At 48.2% G+C, this 18,531-nt stretch overlaps 1 protein-coding gene across 11 annotated transcripts; it reads right to left on the minus strand.

The window, feature by feature from the left end:
• Positions 1–174: 174 nt before the first annotated feature.
• ZNF672 (zinc finger protein 672) lies at positions 175–10,627 on the minus strand. 11 transcript variants are annotated; one of them, XM_065544502.1, is made up of 5 exons: positions 10,307–10,627; positions 8,641–8,763; positions 5,050–5,203; positions 4,023–4,120; positions 175–2,637 (listed from the first exon to the last, which is right to left on the minus strand). In XM_065544502.1, exon 5 carries the CDS (start codon positions 2,412–2,414, stop codon positions 1,056–1,058), a length of 1,359 nt encoding a protein of 452 aa, XP_065400574.1. In that variant the 5' UTR covers positions 2,415–2,637; positions 4,023–4,120; positions 5,050–5,203; positions 8,641–8,763; positions 10,307–10,627; the 3' UTR covers positions 175–1,055. The 11 variants fall into 11 exon arrangements, with proteins under 11 accessions (XP_065400574.1, XP_073854676.1, XP_065400675.1 ...); XM_073998575.1 differs by having other exon boundaries at positions 175–2,676; XM_065544603.1 differs by having other exon boundaries at positions 5,050–5,221.
• Between the last annotated feature and the right edge of the window lie 7,904 nt (positions 10,628–18,531).

The following is an 18,531-nucleotide window of genomic DNA, read 5'->3' on the forward strand; positions in this document are numbered from 1 at the left end:
AGAGAAAACCCGATGTGTAGGCCTTGAAGTCTCACCTTTTAGTGTGGAATCAGTGGTCCTCCACACAAGATGACTGAGCTGCCTTGGGAAGGTATAAGAGACCTTGGAACTGAATGGATCACTTCCAAACTCTGGTCGGCAGCCTTAGGTTTGACAAAGGGGGCGCTTGGCATCTAGAACTCAAACAAACAACTTTATTTCACTAGCCATAAGCAAAAAGTTGTTGACCAGCTCCAGGGGATTTTCCATCCTGCCCTCTCCCTACTGGTGGCTCCCATGATTTGGAAATAACCTCATGTTCCACTTGGCAGTGCCTGGCTTTGTGGACCCATGTGGTTTTGGCCTGAGTCCCAGTGAAAATGTTCCTCACCTGGCTGGGGAACATTGTTCTGAGAGGCCCCTTGATCTGCCTGGGGGACGTGTGGCCATGCTAAGGGCCTTGCCCACCTTCACATGAGTGGCCACCTCTGCCAGGGTGCAGGCAGCTCCTAGCATGGAGACATCCTGCCTGGAAGTGAGCTTTCCCACCTCCATACCCACATTTCTCAGAAGCAGAGTTAACAGGGAACCAAGAGTTAAGAAGCCACAGGGCTGGTAACGTGACTACAGCCAAATCTGTGACCATTACCTGAAGAGGCAGGACAACAAAAGTAATCCGGAAAGGAGAAGATGCGGGTTGGAATAAGGAGATGGGACAAAAGAAGACAGAACAAAGGCAGGAAAATCGGAAACACCAGAGAGCACAGTGGTGTTAAAGGGACACACCAACACCTGGGCTCTTGCACTCAGGGGAGTCCGTTTCCTGGACTCCCTGCACCTACACCTGAGGAGAGAATCCGAGTTACACGAAGACAGGATGGCAAAAGGGCCGATAGGGAGTAGGTGTAGAGGCGAGGCAGGAGGCCAAGTGAAGGGCGGCCAACAGAAACTGGAAAGGCGGGAGGCCACATCGTCTTTTCCCAAACCTCCATCTACAAGTTGCCTCAGCTGTCCCCGTGGTATTATACAGGTGCTTCCCAACCACCTTTAGAGAAGCCTCAGCAAGCCTCCCGCAACTAGGACACAAAGAACCCTGGATTTTCCTGTTCAGCCGGCCCCTCGAAGACCAGAGCAGTGCCCACTGCGGACTGGATGGCAACGGCGGCAGCGGTGCGGGCGCGCGTGTGGGCCCGCTGATGCTGCGACAGCGAGCGGCTGTGGCTGAAGCACTTGCCACACTCTGCGCACTCCGCTGGCCGTTCGCCCAGGTGCGTCTTGCGGTGTAGTGCAAGCTTGGAAGCCACGCTGAAGGCCTTGCTGCACTCGGGGCATTTGTGTGGCTTGTGGCCGGCATGGTTGCGCCGATGCACGTTGAGATTGGACACGCACGTGAACCGCTTGCCGCACAGCTCGCAGCGGTAGGGCTTCTCGCCGGTGTGCGTGCGCCGGTGCTTGGTGAGGTCCGAGCGGTCGCTGAAGCGGCGGCCGCACTCGGGGCACGCGAAGGGCTTCTCGCCCGTGTGGATGCGCTGGTGCACCACCAGGTCGGAGCGCTGCCCGAAACCCTTGCCACAAGTGGCGCACGCGTGTGGCCGCTCGCCCTGATGGCTGCGCCGGTGGCGCAGCAGCGTGGAACTCTCGCTGAAGCAGCGCCCGCAGTCGCCACAGGCGTAGGGCTTCTCGCCCGTGTGTGTGCGCTGGTGGCGCACCAGCGTGGCGCTCTCCAGGAAGCCCTTGCCGCACTCCGGGCACTTGAAGGGCTTCTCCCCGGAGTGCGTCTGCAGGTGTCGCGTCAGCGTAGAGCTCTTGCCAAAGCACTTGCCGCACACGCCACACTGGTGGGCGTCGGAGGCACGGGGTCGCACGGGGCTCCGGGGCACGTGGATGCGCGCGTGACTCCGCAGCCCGGCGCCGCTCCGGAAGGCTCGCGGGCACTGCGCGCAGCGGTGGGGTGGGGCGGCAGGGTCAGAGGTTGTCCCCGGGGGGTGCGCCCGCGCCTGGTGGAAGCGCAGCGCGCTCTGTCGGAAGGTGCGGGCGCACAACGGGCAGCGGCGGGGCCGCTCTGGCAGGTGCTGACGACGCCGGTGTAGCAGCAGCGCCGGGAGGTGCGGGAAGCGGCGGCCGCATGTGCGGCAGGGGCAAGTGCGGCATCGCTGCCGGTGTGCACCCAAGTGTAGGTCAAGGCGGCCGCTGTGGCGAAAGCTTTGTCCGCACTCACTGCAGATGTAGAGGGTCTGGCCGGCATGGGTGCGCCTGTGCGCTCGGAGGTCGGCAGCCCGTGCACAGCGCTCACCGCATTCTAGACAACGGAAGCGGCCGTCACCGCCGTGAGCTCGTTCATGTCGCAGCAGCACTGAGCTGTAGCAGAAGCTCTTGCCACACTCGCTGCACGCGTAAGGCTTCTCCGCTGCCACTGCCCCAGATGTGGCAAACATGGTGAGGATGGGTTCACAGGGAACCGTGCCACTCACATTCGGGGGTCCACCTCCTGACGCTGCGGCTAAGTTTTACTTCTCTTAAGGCCTGGAAAGGGCACTGTAACAGAGAGGAAACGGGGAGGCCGCAAAAACGGGTCTGATTTCAGGGTTCTTCTCTAAGGGCAGACACTGCGGCTGTTCCAGAGATAAGCTGTGGCCAGGTTCACCCTGCACCGTGAGCCTGTGGGGAGAAGGTCATTGTGAGCCTCTGCAGCAGCTCCTAAGGAATGGAGAGGGGAACATGAACTCCCTATTTGTTATAACTTCTTTAGGTAGTCCATCTCCAGGATTCCCTTCCCCAAGACAAAGCAAAGCCATGGGCATCCCGGAAATACGGAGGGGGTGTCCTTGAACCACTTGGAAGGGCAGGAGGGAAACTACAAGTGTCCTGGAGAACAAACAGGAATGGATTCAAAGGGGAGCTTGCATTAGCATGGGAACCATCAACACTGCTCTGAGGGAAGGGAACGCCAAGCCTGTTTGCCGGCCTTAGATGGGGATCCTTGTCTGGGGATACATTAGGAAATGACCAAGGTGGGATGGGGCAGTGAGAAGTCCCCTGCGTTTAGACTATACCAACGCCTTCCTCCAAGACCCAGCTTTCCTGAGTCACTGACATGAACCCAGCCAGGCTTGGGCTGGAAGAACAAAGCGGGTAATGTGATGAAGCACAAACAGTCACAGCCTAAGCAAAGGGTTCACACCCTGAAGTTACAGAAGGGGCTGGGGCCTGGCCAAGGGAAGGTATTTGAGAAACTCCAAAATATTGTTCCTTGGCTTTGGACAGCACTTGATAAACACACTACCCCATGCCAGTATACAGCCCCAAAGTTGAGAAAGCAACTCAGGACCCAGGAAAGGGGTAAAATGGGAGCATAGATAATTCACAAAAAACATTATTAGAAGTTGGTGGCATTATCTGAGAAACACTTTTCCCGTTTTCAGGAAAGGCTGGAGAGAAGGAAGGGGCATCCTTTCTATAATTAATTGTCAGGATATCCAAGTTGTTTGTGAAGGTTTGAATATGATGAATCTGATCAAGAAAAACATATTGTTTATGAACATTCTGCAGCATTTCCTCACTGTCCCAGCCACAGGAATCTGAGAATCTGGAGTAGCAGAAAAACTCCTTTATGGAGATCAAATCTGCTCTATTATCCTATTTGTCTCACATGATATCCCTGAATTCTTCTGACAAGTTGCTCCGGGCAGCTGTCTGGGAGCAGGGTCAGCCTTTGTAGTATGTGCACAGAACCTCACCTGCCCTCTAGTCAAGAGCACAATGTGGCTGCCCTCCTCACCTGGCTAGCCTCAGCACTGACTACTTCTCTCAAGGCCCCCGGGTCAGTCTCCAGCCTTACTGGAGATTAGGTCTAGTTGCTAGTACAGTATAGCCCCTTGTTGCTCAACAGATCAGGGAGAGGACGCAAAATAAATTGGTCAGCTGTTACTTTCTTCTTAGCAGATGAAAGTTCATCATAAATACTCAGACCTTTGGTTAAAATACCCCCATAGACAGGGTCCTTATGTTTTGGATACAAATGGGGTAAAGTGAAAACAGCAAACCTGCAAGTCTGGGCTCTGGAGCTTCTGCTCCCCCACCACGCTGGGCAGGAGTAGCCAGCATGGGATGTCCTCCTCTTGTGCCTCTGGAGTAGGATGTGCTGTGCCCAGCAGAGATGAAGTAAAAGGGAAAATGTGAATTATAACTGAGCAGGGGAAGAAAGGGAGGGAAATATTTTCAGGAGGAGGGTATTTATTTAATGGACATTTTAAAATACAAAAAACTGAATAGTACACAAATCACTCACCATTTTACCATTCTTGTTTCATCCACACCACCACTCCACTTTTTTTTTTTTTTTTTTTGGTTGGGGGAAGCTCTAGAGTATTTTAAATTCCAGACATCTTATATAAAGAGTATGATTAGTATGATTTTTAAACAAAAAATGCAAGCAGGAGCTCTGGAGTAGACTTTTTGACAGTCTTGCCCTGTCGCCCAGGCTAGAGTGCAGTCACCCAATCTTAGCTCACTGCAACCTCCGCCTCCCGGATTCAAGGATTCTCCTTGCCTCAGCCTCCCGAGTAGCTGGGATTATAGGCGCATGACAGTGTGTCTGGCTAAGTTTTGTATTTTTAGTAGAGATGGGGTTTCACCATGTTGGCCAGGCTGGTTTTGAACTTCTGACCTCAGGTGATCCACCCGCTTCGGCCTCCTAAAGTGCTGGGATTACAGGCGTGAGCCATCACACCCAGGCTGAAGTAGACTTTAGAGATTCTTGGTTCCTCCAGAGAGACTTTCAATCCAGACACTGGCTGCTGATTCTGGTTAGATGTCAGTTCAGAGGAATGTTTGCCCTCCTGAAAATAAAAACTTCCCTGGAGACTCAGTGGCTGATCCCAAATGCCAAAGAAAGCAATGCTCATGTCCCACTGAGTGTTCTGCCTCCTCCTTGGGTATCTGGAGACCATGGCACCTCTCAAACTATGTTTCTAGGAGCCCACCCTCTTCCAGGGCACATGCACAAGGAAGACAAACGCACACATACCAACACGCACACTTAACACTTAAACGGCATATACACAACAGTACCATTTCCTTCCATTACGGATGTGGAGTAAGACACTTGCTAGGGTACAGGTTTGGCGCTTAAGTCCCAAGGCAGGCTCTTCGAGTCTCTCTTCTGTACCTCACCCCATGCTGGAGCTCATCCCACAAGCAAAGGGATCACGCTTGAATTAGAAACCTGAAAGAAAAATTATTCCTGTGCAAAAAAAAAGAGTGACTTCTAGATCATTGTAATCCCCACTCTCCTGACTGAATGTGAGTTTTAAAGTTGCTATACCACCAAATTTCTTTCACTTTGGAAAAAAAGTACAGGAAAGTTTGGAAAGAGGGAAGGGGGAAATATGTACAAATAGGCGAAAATTCTCATTGTTGAATAATGTAAGTACCTTTTAAGCATTTAATACAAATACTATACATATAACTAAAAAAACAAAACAAAACAGGTACTAAGAAGGAAGATAAGCTAATGGAAAAACTATTATTTACAATAGGGGCAAGATAAACTTCTGAGTTTCATATGTCATTTTGTTTCTGAATAATTGAATAATAATTGAAAATCTTTATTTTCAATCAGAATAAAGATGTTTCTTCCCTGGTTATCTGTTCTGCCATGCCAGCATTTCTGGGGTGGGACAAAAGACCTCAAAAAGTCAAGATTCACAAGACACCAGTGGTCATCTTGAAGTCAGAGTTGGTAAACCTGGTCTGGGCAGCAGGGAATAGGGCCGAGGGGAACTGTTCCATGCTATGCTGTCTACTACAGTAGCCCAGAGCCACTTGTGGTGACTGAGCACTTGAAACATGGCTGGTTCAAACCGAATTGGTTTGTAAGAGCCAAATACTCTCCTCATTGCAAAGACTTAGTATTTAAAAAGAATGAAAATGCCTCATTAATAATGTTTAGCATTGATTATATGTTGAAATATTTTTGGATATATTAGGTTAAATGAAATAAATCACAATACATTTTACCCATTTTTAAAGAAAAGTTAAGATGATAAATGTGGCTTATATTTTATTTTTATTGAATAGTGCTTGTCCAAATGGCCTTTCCAAATCCTGGAACATTTGAAGGGAGGCTAGCCCACCTCAGTCCTTGGAGGGCTTTAGTTGAGAAAAGGTCACTGACCCTGTCTGACCTTACCTTCAGTAAGCATAGAGGAGAGCTGTTCCTCTCATTTTCCAAGGCCCTAGTTCCTAGCCACCCTCTCCAGAAAAGTCTACCTGCTGTTTTGGAAACTGGACATCTAGACCTGGTAGGGACTTGGGGTTGTGACTTATGCAAAACCTTCTCTCACTGCGACTCTCAGAAGGTGAAACCATACCAGTTGTTACTGGTATTAACACACAAGAACTCTCACATGTTTGTACATGTGTTTCCCTTTTGTCTTCCCAGTAGTCCTTTGAGGCGGGTGTTATTAGTAACCCCGATGTGACCTGGGCTTCCTATACAGGCTTGTCCAGTCATCCAGCACAAGTGGGCAGGTGGGTCTGGGGACAGGAGTAAGTCAGCAGGCCACGTAGCCCATCTCTCACTCTCCCTAGGGCAGCCCCACCCCTTCGTAAAGGCCCCAAGAGGCTTGCAGCAGCTCACTGAGCAGCAGGGAAAGACCTGGCTGTGAAATTCACAGGGAAGCACCAGGCAGCCAGGGGACAAGAGGGTAAAATGCCAACCCCAAGAACCAGCACTTGGGGCCCCAGGGAATGCTCTGTGTGCACTGTGTTCATCTTGGGGCCCTGACCCAGGAATGGAATGGTCTCCATGAGAAGAGGGGCAGGAACTGGCGGTGGGAGGGTGGGAGTTGTAGCTGCATCAGGAGCGGTGATTCTTCTGCTGGCTTCTCCTTGTATTCTTACCCCTCAGGATCTGAGTGATGCTGCTCTCTCCAGGATTCTGTGATACCCCTAGACTGCCCTGAAATCTGGATGAGATAGAAGCAAACTATCCATTCCCCACTCTAGATAGGTGTGGAGTAGAAGTTTCCCTGGCTTTCAGGAGGCAGTTTTGGGGCCTTGCCACTTACAGTTCCTTCTACTGGCAAAGCCCTCTCACTCCTTCATTCAGGGCTCTCTACCCTTTCTCAGAGAGGCTCCCCCTGCCTCCAGACCTCCCTCCTACTCATTGCTCAGCTTTATTCTCCCTGATCTGGGGTGCTGTGACCACTCTGGGCTTCAGCATTGCCCATGTCTCAACGAGACAGGATAAACTCCCACTATGTATGTTCTCTCCCTGTTCACATCCATACCTTCTCTATACTCCCCAGATTTCACAGGAAAATCTTTGTGAAACCAAAACTTTCAAAAGAATGTATTTGGATCATGATCAGACTTAGGCACTTGGGGTAGGAGCGAACTGTTATTCCTGTCTCCACCAGCTCCTTAGACATGTCAGACTGAATCTGAAGCTGGAAGGAGCATATATTAATCAGTGAATGTAACAGGAAACAGGGATTCCTGTCGACTCCAGAAAGATTTAAGTCCTATTCTAGGAGGTGCGGATGGGGAATGGAATTCAGAGCACCAGAACTGCCACTCCTTGCTTCCTTCCCCCATAAACAAACAAAATCCAATACTTCAAAAGGAGTTGCTCCTTCCAGCTTCAGATTCAGTCTATGTCTAAGGAGCTGGTGGAAATAGGAATGACAGTTCGCTCTCAGCTCAAGTCTGATCATGAGCCAACACATTCTTTTTATTTTGGAGGCAGAGTCTCGCTCTGTCTCCCAGGTTCAAGTGATTCTTGTGCTTCAGCCTCCCAAGGAGCTGGGATTACAGGCTCGAGCTACCACAGCTAATTTTTGTATTTTTAGTAGACACAGGGTTTTGCCCTGTTGCCCAGGTTGGTCTCGAACTCCTGGCCTCAAGTGATCCTCCTGCTTCAGCCTCCCAAAGTGCTGGCATTACAGGTGTGAGTCACCATGCCCAGTCCAAATACATTCTTTTGGAAGTTTTGGTTTCACAAAGATTTTCCTGTGAAATCTGGGAAGTATAGAGAAGGTATGGATGTAGACAAGGAGAGAACATATATAGTGGGAGTTTGTCCTGTCCTTTTGAGACACAGGCAACACTGAAGCCCAGAGTGGCCAGAGCATCCCCGATGAGAGAGAATGGACTATAAGATCTTTTGCAGCTTCCCTGGGCCTAGCAAGGACTTGGGCACACAGAAGGTATTCAGTGCTTTTTAAAAGTGATGTATTAGTCCGGAATCCAATTTTCCCAAACGTTAGGTCCCTGGAGGAAAGGACCTGACTACAGTCGTCCTATCCTCCATAGCATTACCCACTACATATACAAATACTCTGCTTTGGTTTACTGAGTTGAGCCTGCAACCTGTGTAGCAGAACCAGAGAGGCAGGCCTCCAAATTCTGGTTCTTCCCATTACTAGCTGTCTGATTTTACGATAGCAGACTTGGAGTGTCTGATCCTCCTGGTTGGGAAAACTTTAGTAAAGAAAGTTGGCCAGGAGCGGTGGCTCACGCCTGTAATCCTAGCACTTTTGGAGGCCGAGGGTGGGGCAGATCACCTGAGGTCAGGAGTTCGAGACCAGCCTGGCCAACATGGTGAAACCCTGTCTCTACTAAAAAAACAAAAAATGAGCCGGGCACGGTGGCACGCACCTGTAGTACCAGCTAACTTGGGAGGCTGAGGCAGGAGAATCACTTGAACCTGAGAAGCAGAGGTTGCAGTGAGCCGAGATCATGCCACTGTACTCCAGCCTGGGCGACAGAGTAAGACTCCATCTCAAAAAAAAAAAAAAAAAGGTATTATTATAGTGTTTCATATGGAAAGGCCAAACTATTGCTAAGTCTCGCCAGGCGCAGTGGCTCATGTCTGTAATCCCAGCACTTTGGGAGGCCAAGGTGCGGATCACTTGAGGTCAGGCGCTCGAGACCAGCCTGGCCAACATAATGAAACCCTGTCTCTACTAAAATACAAAAATCGGCCGGGTGTGCTGGCACCCGTCTGTAGTCTCAGCTACTGGGGAGGCTGAGGTGGGAGGATCACTTGAGCCCAGGAGGCGGAGGTTGTAAGGAGCCGTGATTGCACCACTGTACTCCAGCCTGGAGGCCAGAGCAAGGCTCCGTCTCAGAAAAAAAATAAAAAAATAAATTGCTAACACTGAGAAATCCGGTGCTTAGGATTTACTCACCCTAGGACAGTCCTTCTTGTTGTTTGTTTTCTGAGACAGGGTCTTGCTGTCACCCAGGCTGGAATGCAGTGATTTGATCACTGTCCCACTGCAGCGTCGCCCTCCTGGACTCAAGCAACCCTCCAGCCTCAGCCTCCTGCGGAGCTAGGACTATGAGCAGGTGCTATCACACCCGACTAATTATTATTATTATTATTATTATTATTATTATTATTATTTTGTAGAGACGAGGGTTCTCACCATGTTGCCCAGGCTGGTCTTCAACTCCCGAGCTCAAGAGAGCCTCCCACTTTGGCCTCCCAAAGTGCTAGGATTACTGGCATGAGCCACTGTGCCCGGCCCTGAACAGTTCTTCAGAGGGACTCTGAGTAAAGGGCTTAACTCCCGTCTCCACTCCAGGCATCCTAAACAGTCTGCAGCCCTTTTCAGTCCTTCCCCGCTCAACCCCTAAGAATCCCTCACAAGATTAGAGCAGCACAGCATGGGACTTCCATAGCTCCACTTGCGCGAACTGTGCGCTCCAAAAGAAGGGAAGCTGGCCACTCATCTGGGACTTGGTGCCTGGTACTTAAGAGCGGGGCACAACTATTCGCCGGAGGAGGAACACAGCACCTGAACAGGTCGCTTTCCGTGACCCACAGCAGCGCAGCCAATCCTGGGGCGCCTCAGGCGGCGCGCGTCACAAGTTGCCGGGCAAACTTTCTTCGGGCGAGCCCCTCCCCAACCCCGAGCCTACCCTAGCCCCTCGCCTGTGGCGCCCGCCGACTCGGAGGGCGAGACCGGGCCCCAAAGACGTAGTGGGGAGCGTCTAACGCTGCCAGAACCCGGTGCCGGCCGTTGCCCCCTTAAGCCGGCTCAGCCTGGCGACGCTGGGCATGGTGACGCCAGCCCCGAAGGTCACCCGGGGAGCACCGGTGAGGACAGGCGGAGGGGAAGGCCTGGGAGGAGCAGGCCGCGCGGACGTGTCCGGCCAATCGCTCGCTCCGCAGTGTCTCCGCGTCACTCGTAGCCCGGGCGGCGCTCCCGACCGCCGCTGACAACAGTCGCCCGAGGCGGGTGGGAGGAGAATAGCCACAGCTGAGGACCGCTGCCCCGCGCCACCCGTGCCCTCCCCTGCCCTTCAGTCCCCTCACCGGTCGCCGACTGGCTCCTCAGACACCGCGCGGTTCCCACTCAGCAGGCGCCGACCCCCGCCTCCCGGACTGCGGGACTGGGGCGGGGGAGCGAGGAAGGGGCTAACGGCGCGCGCGGCCTCCGAGTTGGGGGAGCGGGGAGGCGCCCGAGCGTCCGGCCCCTCGGGATGGGGAGGTCACGCTCCTGTCCCTCTCGCCCGCGCCGGCTAGTGGTCAGCCTCGCGCGGGCAGTGTCACCGGTTGCTGGGAAGACTGGGAGGCCAGAGAGCAGCGTAGCGGCCACTCAGCCTCGCCCGCCCCAGCTGGAGCCGGGAAGGAGGCGGGGCTAAGAGAGAAAGCCCGGGGGACTTCACTGCCGCCTCCCGCGCGCGCCAAGGCCCCGCCCTGTCTCCGGACTTGACCAATTCCTGCCTCCCCCTTTGTCTGTCGGCCCACCCCTGGGCCTCGTCCCGCCCAATCAGAGCAAAGGGCGCCGAGCCCGGCGCGCGCCTCAGCCGCCAGCCTCGGAGTTCCGGGAGCCAGGCGGCCCAACCGTCTAGTCTTCCAGCAGTTCCTCCCGCGGCCGCCGGCGGGACCCGGACAGGTGTACCTTTCGGTGCTGCCGGCGCGGTAGCCAGTGCCCGGCGCGGACGGGGCCGCGGCAGCCATCCCCGAAGTTAAGTCAGCGCCTTCTTGTAAGCGAGGCCGGACTGGATACCCATTATCTCTCAGACCTCACCACAACCCTGCCAGGGGAAATATGAACGTTTATCCTATATTTTAGGTGAGGACCCCACAAGTTAATGATACGCCCAAAGTCGCAATGGCAGGGATAGGGGTTACTCCTGGTCGGCTTGCCAGCTGCCTCTCCATGAGCTTGCTGGTTTAACTGCCTGTCCAAATGTTGACCCTAATGTCTTCTAGTAGGAAATGCTACTAGTGTTGTTTTCCGGAAATGCATTTTGGGAGCCTAGCCGTCCTTTAGTGTGCCTATATCATCAGAACAGACGCCCAGGGATGGCCCTCAAGGTCCTTCCTTACTGCTCTGATCTTCCTTTCCAGGTCACTTAGTACCAGTCTTCCTGTTACACATCCTGAGCTCTGCTCAGGGGGTCCCCTAAATTAGTGTACACTTAGACCTGCCATGCTTGGACTGGATAACTCTTACCCTCTTCTCTGTTTTAATTTGTAAAAGCTTAGTCAAATGCTATCTCCATAAACCTATGCTAGAATGCCCCTCTCTGTCCTCAGTCCTGGGGATATATCCATGCTGCAGCGCAACCTCCCACATGTTGTTACTGTTGTTATAGTCAGATGAATACTGTTTCCCCATAGCTTAAGGGACAGGCCTTGTCCTACTCATGAACAATTGATCCCTTGAGGCATGAGCGCAGGGCCAGCACACCACAGATGATCAGTGAGTGTTTGCTGACCTGCATATGACAACACGGATTAAGGAACACAAATCTGGTAGCAGCAGGCAAGAAAGCTGAAAAGCAAGACACAGGATGCAGGTCTGGAGTGATGAGGGCCTGAACCAGGAAGCGATAACATTGAGAGAGACATGGAAAATGTGCTTGAAGTATATATATTTTTTATTGTAAAGAATCATACACAGATAAGGTAGTATTATATAGAGAATGATTAGTTGAGGATATTTCCAGAGTCTTTAAGCCAGAGAAATGTACTAATTTAGACATTTCTGGACTCATTGCTCAGAATTGATGTCATGTTTTTAAGGGCACTGACACACTTGGCTAATCCCAGAGACATGAAGAGGATGGTGACTAGGATGGTCACACGATTAAAGGGGCTGGGGATATTTAACCTAGAAAGAGAAATCTTTTTTTGTGCACATAATGACTGTACACAAATTCTAACAAACTTTCACGTGAAAGAGGCCTGGATTAGATGACTTTCTTCTGTGTAGCTTTGGAGGGAAAAACTCAAATAACGTGGGGAAAGAACAGGAAGCTGGATTTAGGTTTCCTATGTTATGGAAGTCATCACAGTGGGGGATGATAATTGTAACAGGAATGCCAAAAGTAGTGAAAGAAAGGTCAAGGACGAAGTTATGTGTATATCTGTCAACTAAAAATATCACATCCAAATAGTTTTATTTCTCTACACATCTACATCAATAAATGACAACTCTTAATGTGGTTCTGTAAATATTCAAAATATTTATGGAAGGTCTACTATATGCCAGGTAGTATTCTAGATGTTGGAGATAACAGCTGTGAACCTTCTAGATGAATCTCCCTAAAGATCTGATTGCATCACACTCCTGCTCAGTAACAGTCAAAAAAATCTGTACAACCACCAAATGAAGTTTACTCTTCTGGTGTGATAGTCAAGACCCTCTTTCACCTATTCCAACCTGTCTCTCCATTCTGTTCTCTTAAACTCTTCATTAAACCGGATCACTCCCCACCTGCCTTCTACATTTCTCTCAGCTTGGCATACATTTCTCCTATTGCTCCACTTTTTCTTGTCTGCCAAAGTCCTACTTATCCTTCAGGCTTCTGTTCAAACGCCAACCCACTCTCAAAGTGAAAACTGTATCTTCTTTCTGAAGACAACTAGTATTGTTCATCCAGAAATTGTAAAAGTATTTATTGTCTTTGCAAGCCACAAGACACATAAGACACTTTCTCTGTTATTTACATCCTTTACCATGTACTTTAAGATAGAGTCTTGCTCTGTCACGCAGGCTGGAGTGCAGTGGCATGATGTCGGCTCACTGAAACTGCTTCCCGGGTTCAAGTGATTCTTGTGTGTCAGTCTCCCAAATAGCTGGGCTACAGGCACGCACCAACATGCCCAGCTAATTTTTGTAATTTTAGTAGACATGGGGTTTCACCATGCTGCCCAGGCTGGTCTTGAACTCCTGGCCTCAAGTGATCTGCTGTCTTCGGCCTCCAAAAGTGCTAGGATTACAAGCAAGAGCCACCATGCCTGGCCACCGTGTACTTTAGAATAATGTGCGTACTTTATTTTTCCTACTAAATTATAAGCTTCTGGGCAGAGTCAGTCAGAGGCTGGGTGCACATTTCTGAACACCTGGTATGTGCAAAGAAATGGGCTAAGTATTGGAGACGAAATGGAGACTTGAGTCCTTTGAGGACATGCTGAGGGAGGGCAGACCCCACCACAGACCTTGCCATCCCATCATGTGCAAAGTACCAAGTGGTGTAAAGGCACAAGAGGAAGATTAGGGTAATTTTGCAGTAGGTCATCAGTAAACTTCATTGGCTCAGCACGTAGCCAGGATTTTGTATAGGGGTCTGTGGATGGAGGTGACAATGATTTTCACCTCCCAACACACACCCCCACTGGGAGATTTCTGCAATATAAGTGATGGGACTGGGTCAGGCAGAGGGATTAGATGAACAGGAAAGGAGTGAGCATGCACTCAATCCAGACTGAGAGAGTGAGTTGGGGGCAACTGAAAGGCAAGTAAGTAGGGCTAAGGTATACACCACTATTTCAAATCCCTGTCTGAAGTGTGAGCCCAGTGGATATTCACAATGCCAAAAATCAGATGCTGAAGCCTTACCATGTTGTTAGTGGTATAAGGACTGAGAAGACTGTTTCAGTTTCATTCATCTTGTTCCTATATTGCTAAATACAATGTTTTCCATTCTTCAAACATTCTAATTTCAGTTACAATAAAAATATTGGCTTCTAGAGGACGGTAGCTCCCAGTTCTTCCCCGAATAACTCCACAGATGTCAACTGACACAGTTTTCAAATAGAGGAAAGAACCAAGCACAGAAAAGTGAAATCTAACAATTTAGAATAATAAGAACCGGAAAGACTGTACTGATTAAATCCTGAAATGAAGGTTTTATTTGGTGTTTAAGGAATAAGGGTTTGTATTAATTTCAAGTTGCAAACATATTGTAAAGCCATATCAAAATGGATTTCAGGAAACAAGAAGATAAGTGAAAACATAAATTGAATCAATAACACACATATTAATCTTAATGGGTTGACACAGAGGATTTAATGTCTTTTAAATTAAACAGTAACCTTAATAGAAAACTATTGGAGTTTGTGCTGCTTACAGTCTGTGGTCAACTTCAAGGACTCAAACACTGATTCCATCGGAGAGATTGCTACTTTACTTATTTTTACATTTGTACAGGTAAACTAGTGGTGAAGAGCTACAGTAAACTAGATAAAATTGAAATAGCACAAAAGTAGAATATTTGTTGAGAGGACATTTGAAGATCAACTTCCTTTAAAATACAAATTGCTGGCCGGGCGCGGTGGCTCAAGCCTGTAATCCCAGCACTTTGGGAGGCTGAGATGGGCGGATCACGAGGTCAGGAGATCGAGACCATCCTGGCTAACCCGGTGAAACACCGTCTCTACTAAAAATACAAAAAACTAGCCGGGCGAGGTGGCGGGCGCCTGTAGTCCCAGCTACTCGGGAGGCTGAGGCAGGAGAATGGCGTAAAAACCCAGGAGGCGGAGCTTGCAGTGAGCTGAGATCCGGCCACTGCACTCCAGCCTGGGCCACAGAGCGAGACTCCATCTCAAAAAAAAAAAAAAAAAAAAAAAAAAAAAAATTGCTTCTTAGTCCTTAATGACATTTTTTTTTGAGTTATGTTCTATAAAAATTATGTTCAAAAGTCATATCTAGACTCAGTGGTTCACAAAATAAAATACAGAAAATGAGCTTAAAATCACAAAGCAGAACTCTCAGGGGAAAAATCAGTTTCAAAGTAAAATGCAAGGTAGGATAAAATCAGTTTTTATAATTCAAACCACTTTAAAAGGTTAAGAACAGTAGTATAGGGGCTGGGCACCATGGCTCACGCCTGTAATCCTAGCACTTTGGGAGGCTGAGGCGGGCAGATCACAAGGTCAGGAGATCGAGACCATCCTGGGTAACACGGTGAAACCCTGTCTCTACTAAAAAATAGAAAAAATTAGCCAGGCATGGTGGTGGGTGCCTGTAGTCCCAGCTACTTGGGAGGCTGAGGCAGGTGAATGGCGTGAACCTGGGAGGTGGAGCTTGCAGTGAGCCTAGATAGCACCACTGCACTCCAGCCTGGGCGACAGAGCGAGACTCCATCTCAAAAATAAATAAATAAATAAATAAATAAATAAATAAATAAAATAAAATAAATAAAAAAGAACAGTAGTATAAATAATAATGGTATCACATGCAAACCTGTCGGATCTTTAGAAAGAATTTTGATTTTGGTTATTTTCACAAATTAGAGCATTTAAAATGTAAGTAGATACATTTAAACGGAACATATGATGTGTCGCTATAAGTTATTTTTAAAAATCTTAAATACTTTTGTCTGTATTTAAAGACTGGTTCCACCACTTAGCAGCAGTATGACCTTGGATAAGTTATTTAATCTCCTTGTCTGTCAATTTCCTCAATGTAAAATGAAGGTACAATTTGCTGTAGTTGGTTTTTGTGAGGATCAAATGAATAAACCAGAACAGTGCCTGGTGCAAGGCATACACTGCCTAAGTGTTTGCTGTTTTTATTATGACATGTAATGAGCAACTCGGGGAAGTAATTTACCTCTGGAAAACTCAGCAGATTTAACAAGGGTAAAAATAAAGATTTTTATTCATATAGGTTCAGGGCAAGCATGGGAGCTCACGTCTGTAATTCTAATCGTTTGGGAGGTTGAGGCAGGAGGACTGTTTGAGCCCAGAAGTTCACAACCAGCCTGAGCAAAATAGCAAGACCCAATCTTTACAAAAACAAAAATCAAAACATTATCCAGGCATGGTGGTGGAGGCCTGTAGTCTTCGCTACTTGGGAGGCTGAGGCAAAAGGATTGCTTGAGCCCCGGAGTTGGAGGCTGCAGTGGGCTATTATCAGGCCACTGCACTCCAACTTGGGTGACCGAACAAGATCCTGTCTTTAAAAAGTTAAATAAACAAATAAGTGTAATACAGGCTGTCCCTTTCATTAACATTTATTAGTAGATTTTACATTATATATTTCTGGGAGCAAGTTTTCAACTGGAATTTTTTTTTTTTTTTTTTTTTTTTTTGAGACGGAGTCTCGCTCTGTCGCCCAGGCTGGGGTGCAGTGGCTTGATCTCTGCTCACTGCAAGCTCCGCCTCCCAGGTTCACACCATTCTCCTGCCTCAGCCTCTGGAGCAGCTAGGACTACAGGCGCCTGCCACCACGCCTGGCTAATTTTTTGTATTTTTTAGTAGAGACGGTGTTTCACTGTGTTAGCCGGGATGGTCTCGATCTCCTGACCTTGTGATCCACCCGTCTCGGCCTCCCAAAGTGCTGGGATTACAGGCGTAAGCCACCGCGCCTGGCCTTCAACTGGATTTTTAAAAAAGTTTTAGGGAGGTATAATTGATATACAAATTACACACTGAAATGTACAGTTTGAAAAGTTCTGACATATATATATATATCCTCAAGAAAGCCTCACTACAATCAAGATGGAGAACATATCCACTACCCACAAGTTGCTTCATGCCACTTTGTAATCTCTACCACCTCCCCACCATGCAACCACTGATCTGCTTTCTATTACTATATATTTGTCAACTCCAATATGTTTAATCAGCAATTAATGGTGGTATTTATTAAATATATAACTGACAGTAGGAAAAAAGTTAAGAACTATAAAAAGATAGCTTATATTGGTAGGCAAAAAAACCTAAAAAAGGTAATTTTTAATGATGGAGGCAATTTAGGGTACTTATGTGAGAAAATTAGAAATAAAAGTTGCAAGTAAAAATTTATGAAAAAATTTAACTAAGAAGTAAAGTTGATTTGTGATATTACATTGTAACTGACGGTGTTGCTAACATCTTCATATGGCTTTCATATTTTTACATTTCACTCACTAAGTCAGGCTACAGGGGTGGATTGCTTGTTTATTAATACCAGGAACTAGGAGGGATCCTTGTGACAGGATCCATATGTGGCTATTTAAACCTGGAAAAGAGCTACACATGACTAGTAGCTACCATGTTGGACAGTGCAACTATAGTAACTTCCGTCATTGCTTAAGTGCGACCTTAAGCGCTGATTTAGAAGACTTCGGAGGTTGTGACCTATGACGGAAATGAGGAGAGTCTAAGCTGAAGCTACAGCAATGAGATGAACAGAAGGCATCTCTCTGAGATACTCAGTGTGATGAAAAGCAATGTGGGGGGTGCCTTCTAGGTTTTTCCCTAGGGTAAAGAGATGGACTGTAGAACCATTTACCAACATTAAATGTCAGAAGAGCAGGATCTGGGAAAGGGGATGAAATCAGATTTGGATCCACGACAGGGAGGCAACTCTGGGACAGGCCAGCTGTATCTCAAAGGCTGACGGATCTCAGAATGTGATCTGTGGAAAGTCTGTGGAGAAAGAGCTCCAAGGAAGGAACAGTAGCCATGGGTAAGGACTACAGCCATGCACTAGGGTAAGGGCACTCAGGGAAAGTAGGCAGCATGAGATGGTCAGAGGCTAACATCAGGGCCTGGGGCACAGTAACATTTAGGACAGGGTTTTCAAACTGTGAATAGGTAATGAAATCAAAAAAGAGATCTCCACCAGCATTTAAAAATAGTATAAAAATATTAATGTGCTTTACATATAATTTGGGTAAAGATCTTTTCTTGTACCTTTTTAATGAATATATTTACACACACATATATGTATACTGGGTTGCAAGGTAAAACATGTATCTGGGTTGTCTTCCAATTAGTTTGAATCTCACCAGTTTATAAAATGAGCACCATCGGCTGGGCGTGGTGGCTCACACTTGTAATCCCAGCACTTTAGGAGGCCGAGGTAGGTGGATTACTTGAGGTCAGGAGTTGGAGACCAGCCTCACCAACATGGTGAAACCCTGTCTCTACTAAAAAAACAAAAAAATTAGCCGGGCGTGGTGGCATGTGCCTGTAGTTTTAGCTGCTCAGGAGGCTAAGGCAGGAGGATCACTTGAACCTGGGAGGCAGAGGTTGCAGTGAACCGAGATCGCTCCATTGCACTCCATCCTGGCGACAGAGTGAGACTCCATCTCAAACAAATAAGTAAATAAATAAATAAAATAAAATAAAATAAAATGAGCACCATAGACTATCAGCTACATGGGAACTGAGATAGTGTCCTTTTTCTCAACACTGCCTGAAATTCTGGCACATAATAGGCACTCAGTAAAGACATATTGCATAAAGGAATGAATCAACAAGCCAGAGAAGAGGAAACCCAGTATAAGGGTGACTCGGAAGTTAAATAAGAGCAT

This window comes from Macaca fascicularis, chromosome 1 (assembly GCF_037993035.2).
Source record: "Macaca fascicularis isolate 582-1 chromosome 1, T2T-MFA8v1.1".
Classification (NCBI taxonomy): Eukaryota; Metazoa; Chordata; class Mammalia; order Primates; family Cercopithecidae; genus Macaca; species Macaca fascicularis.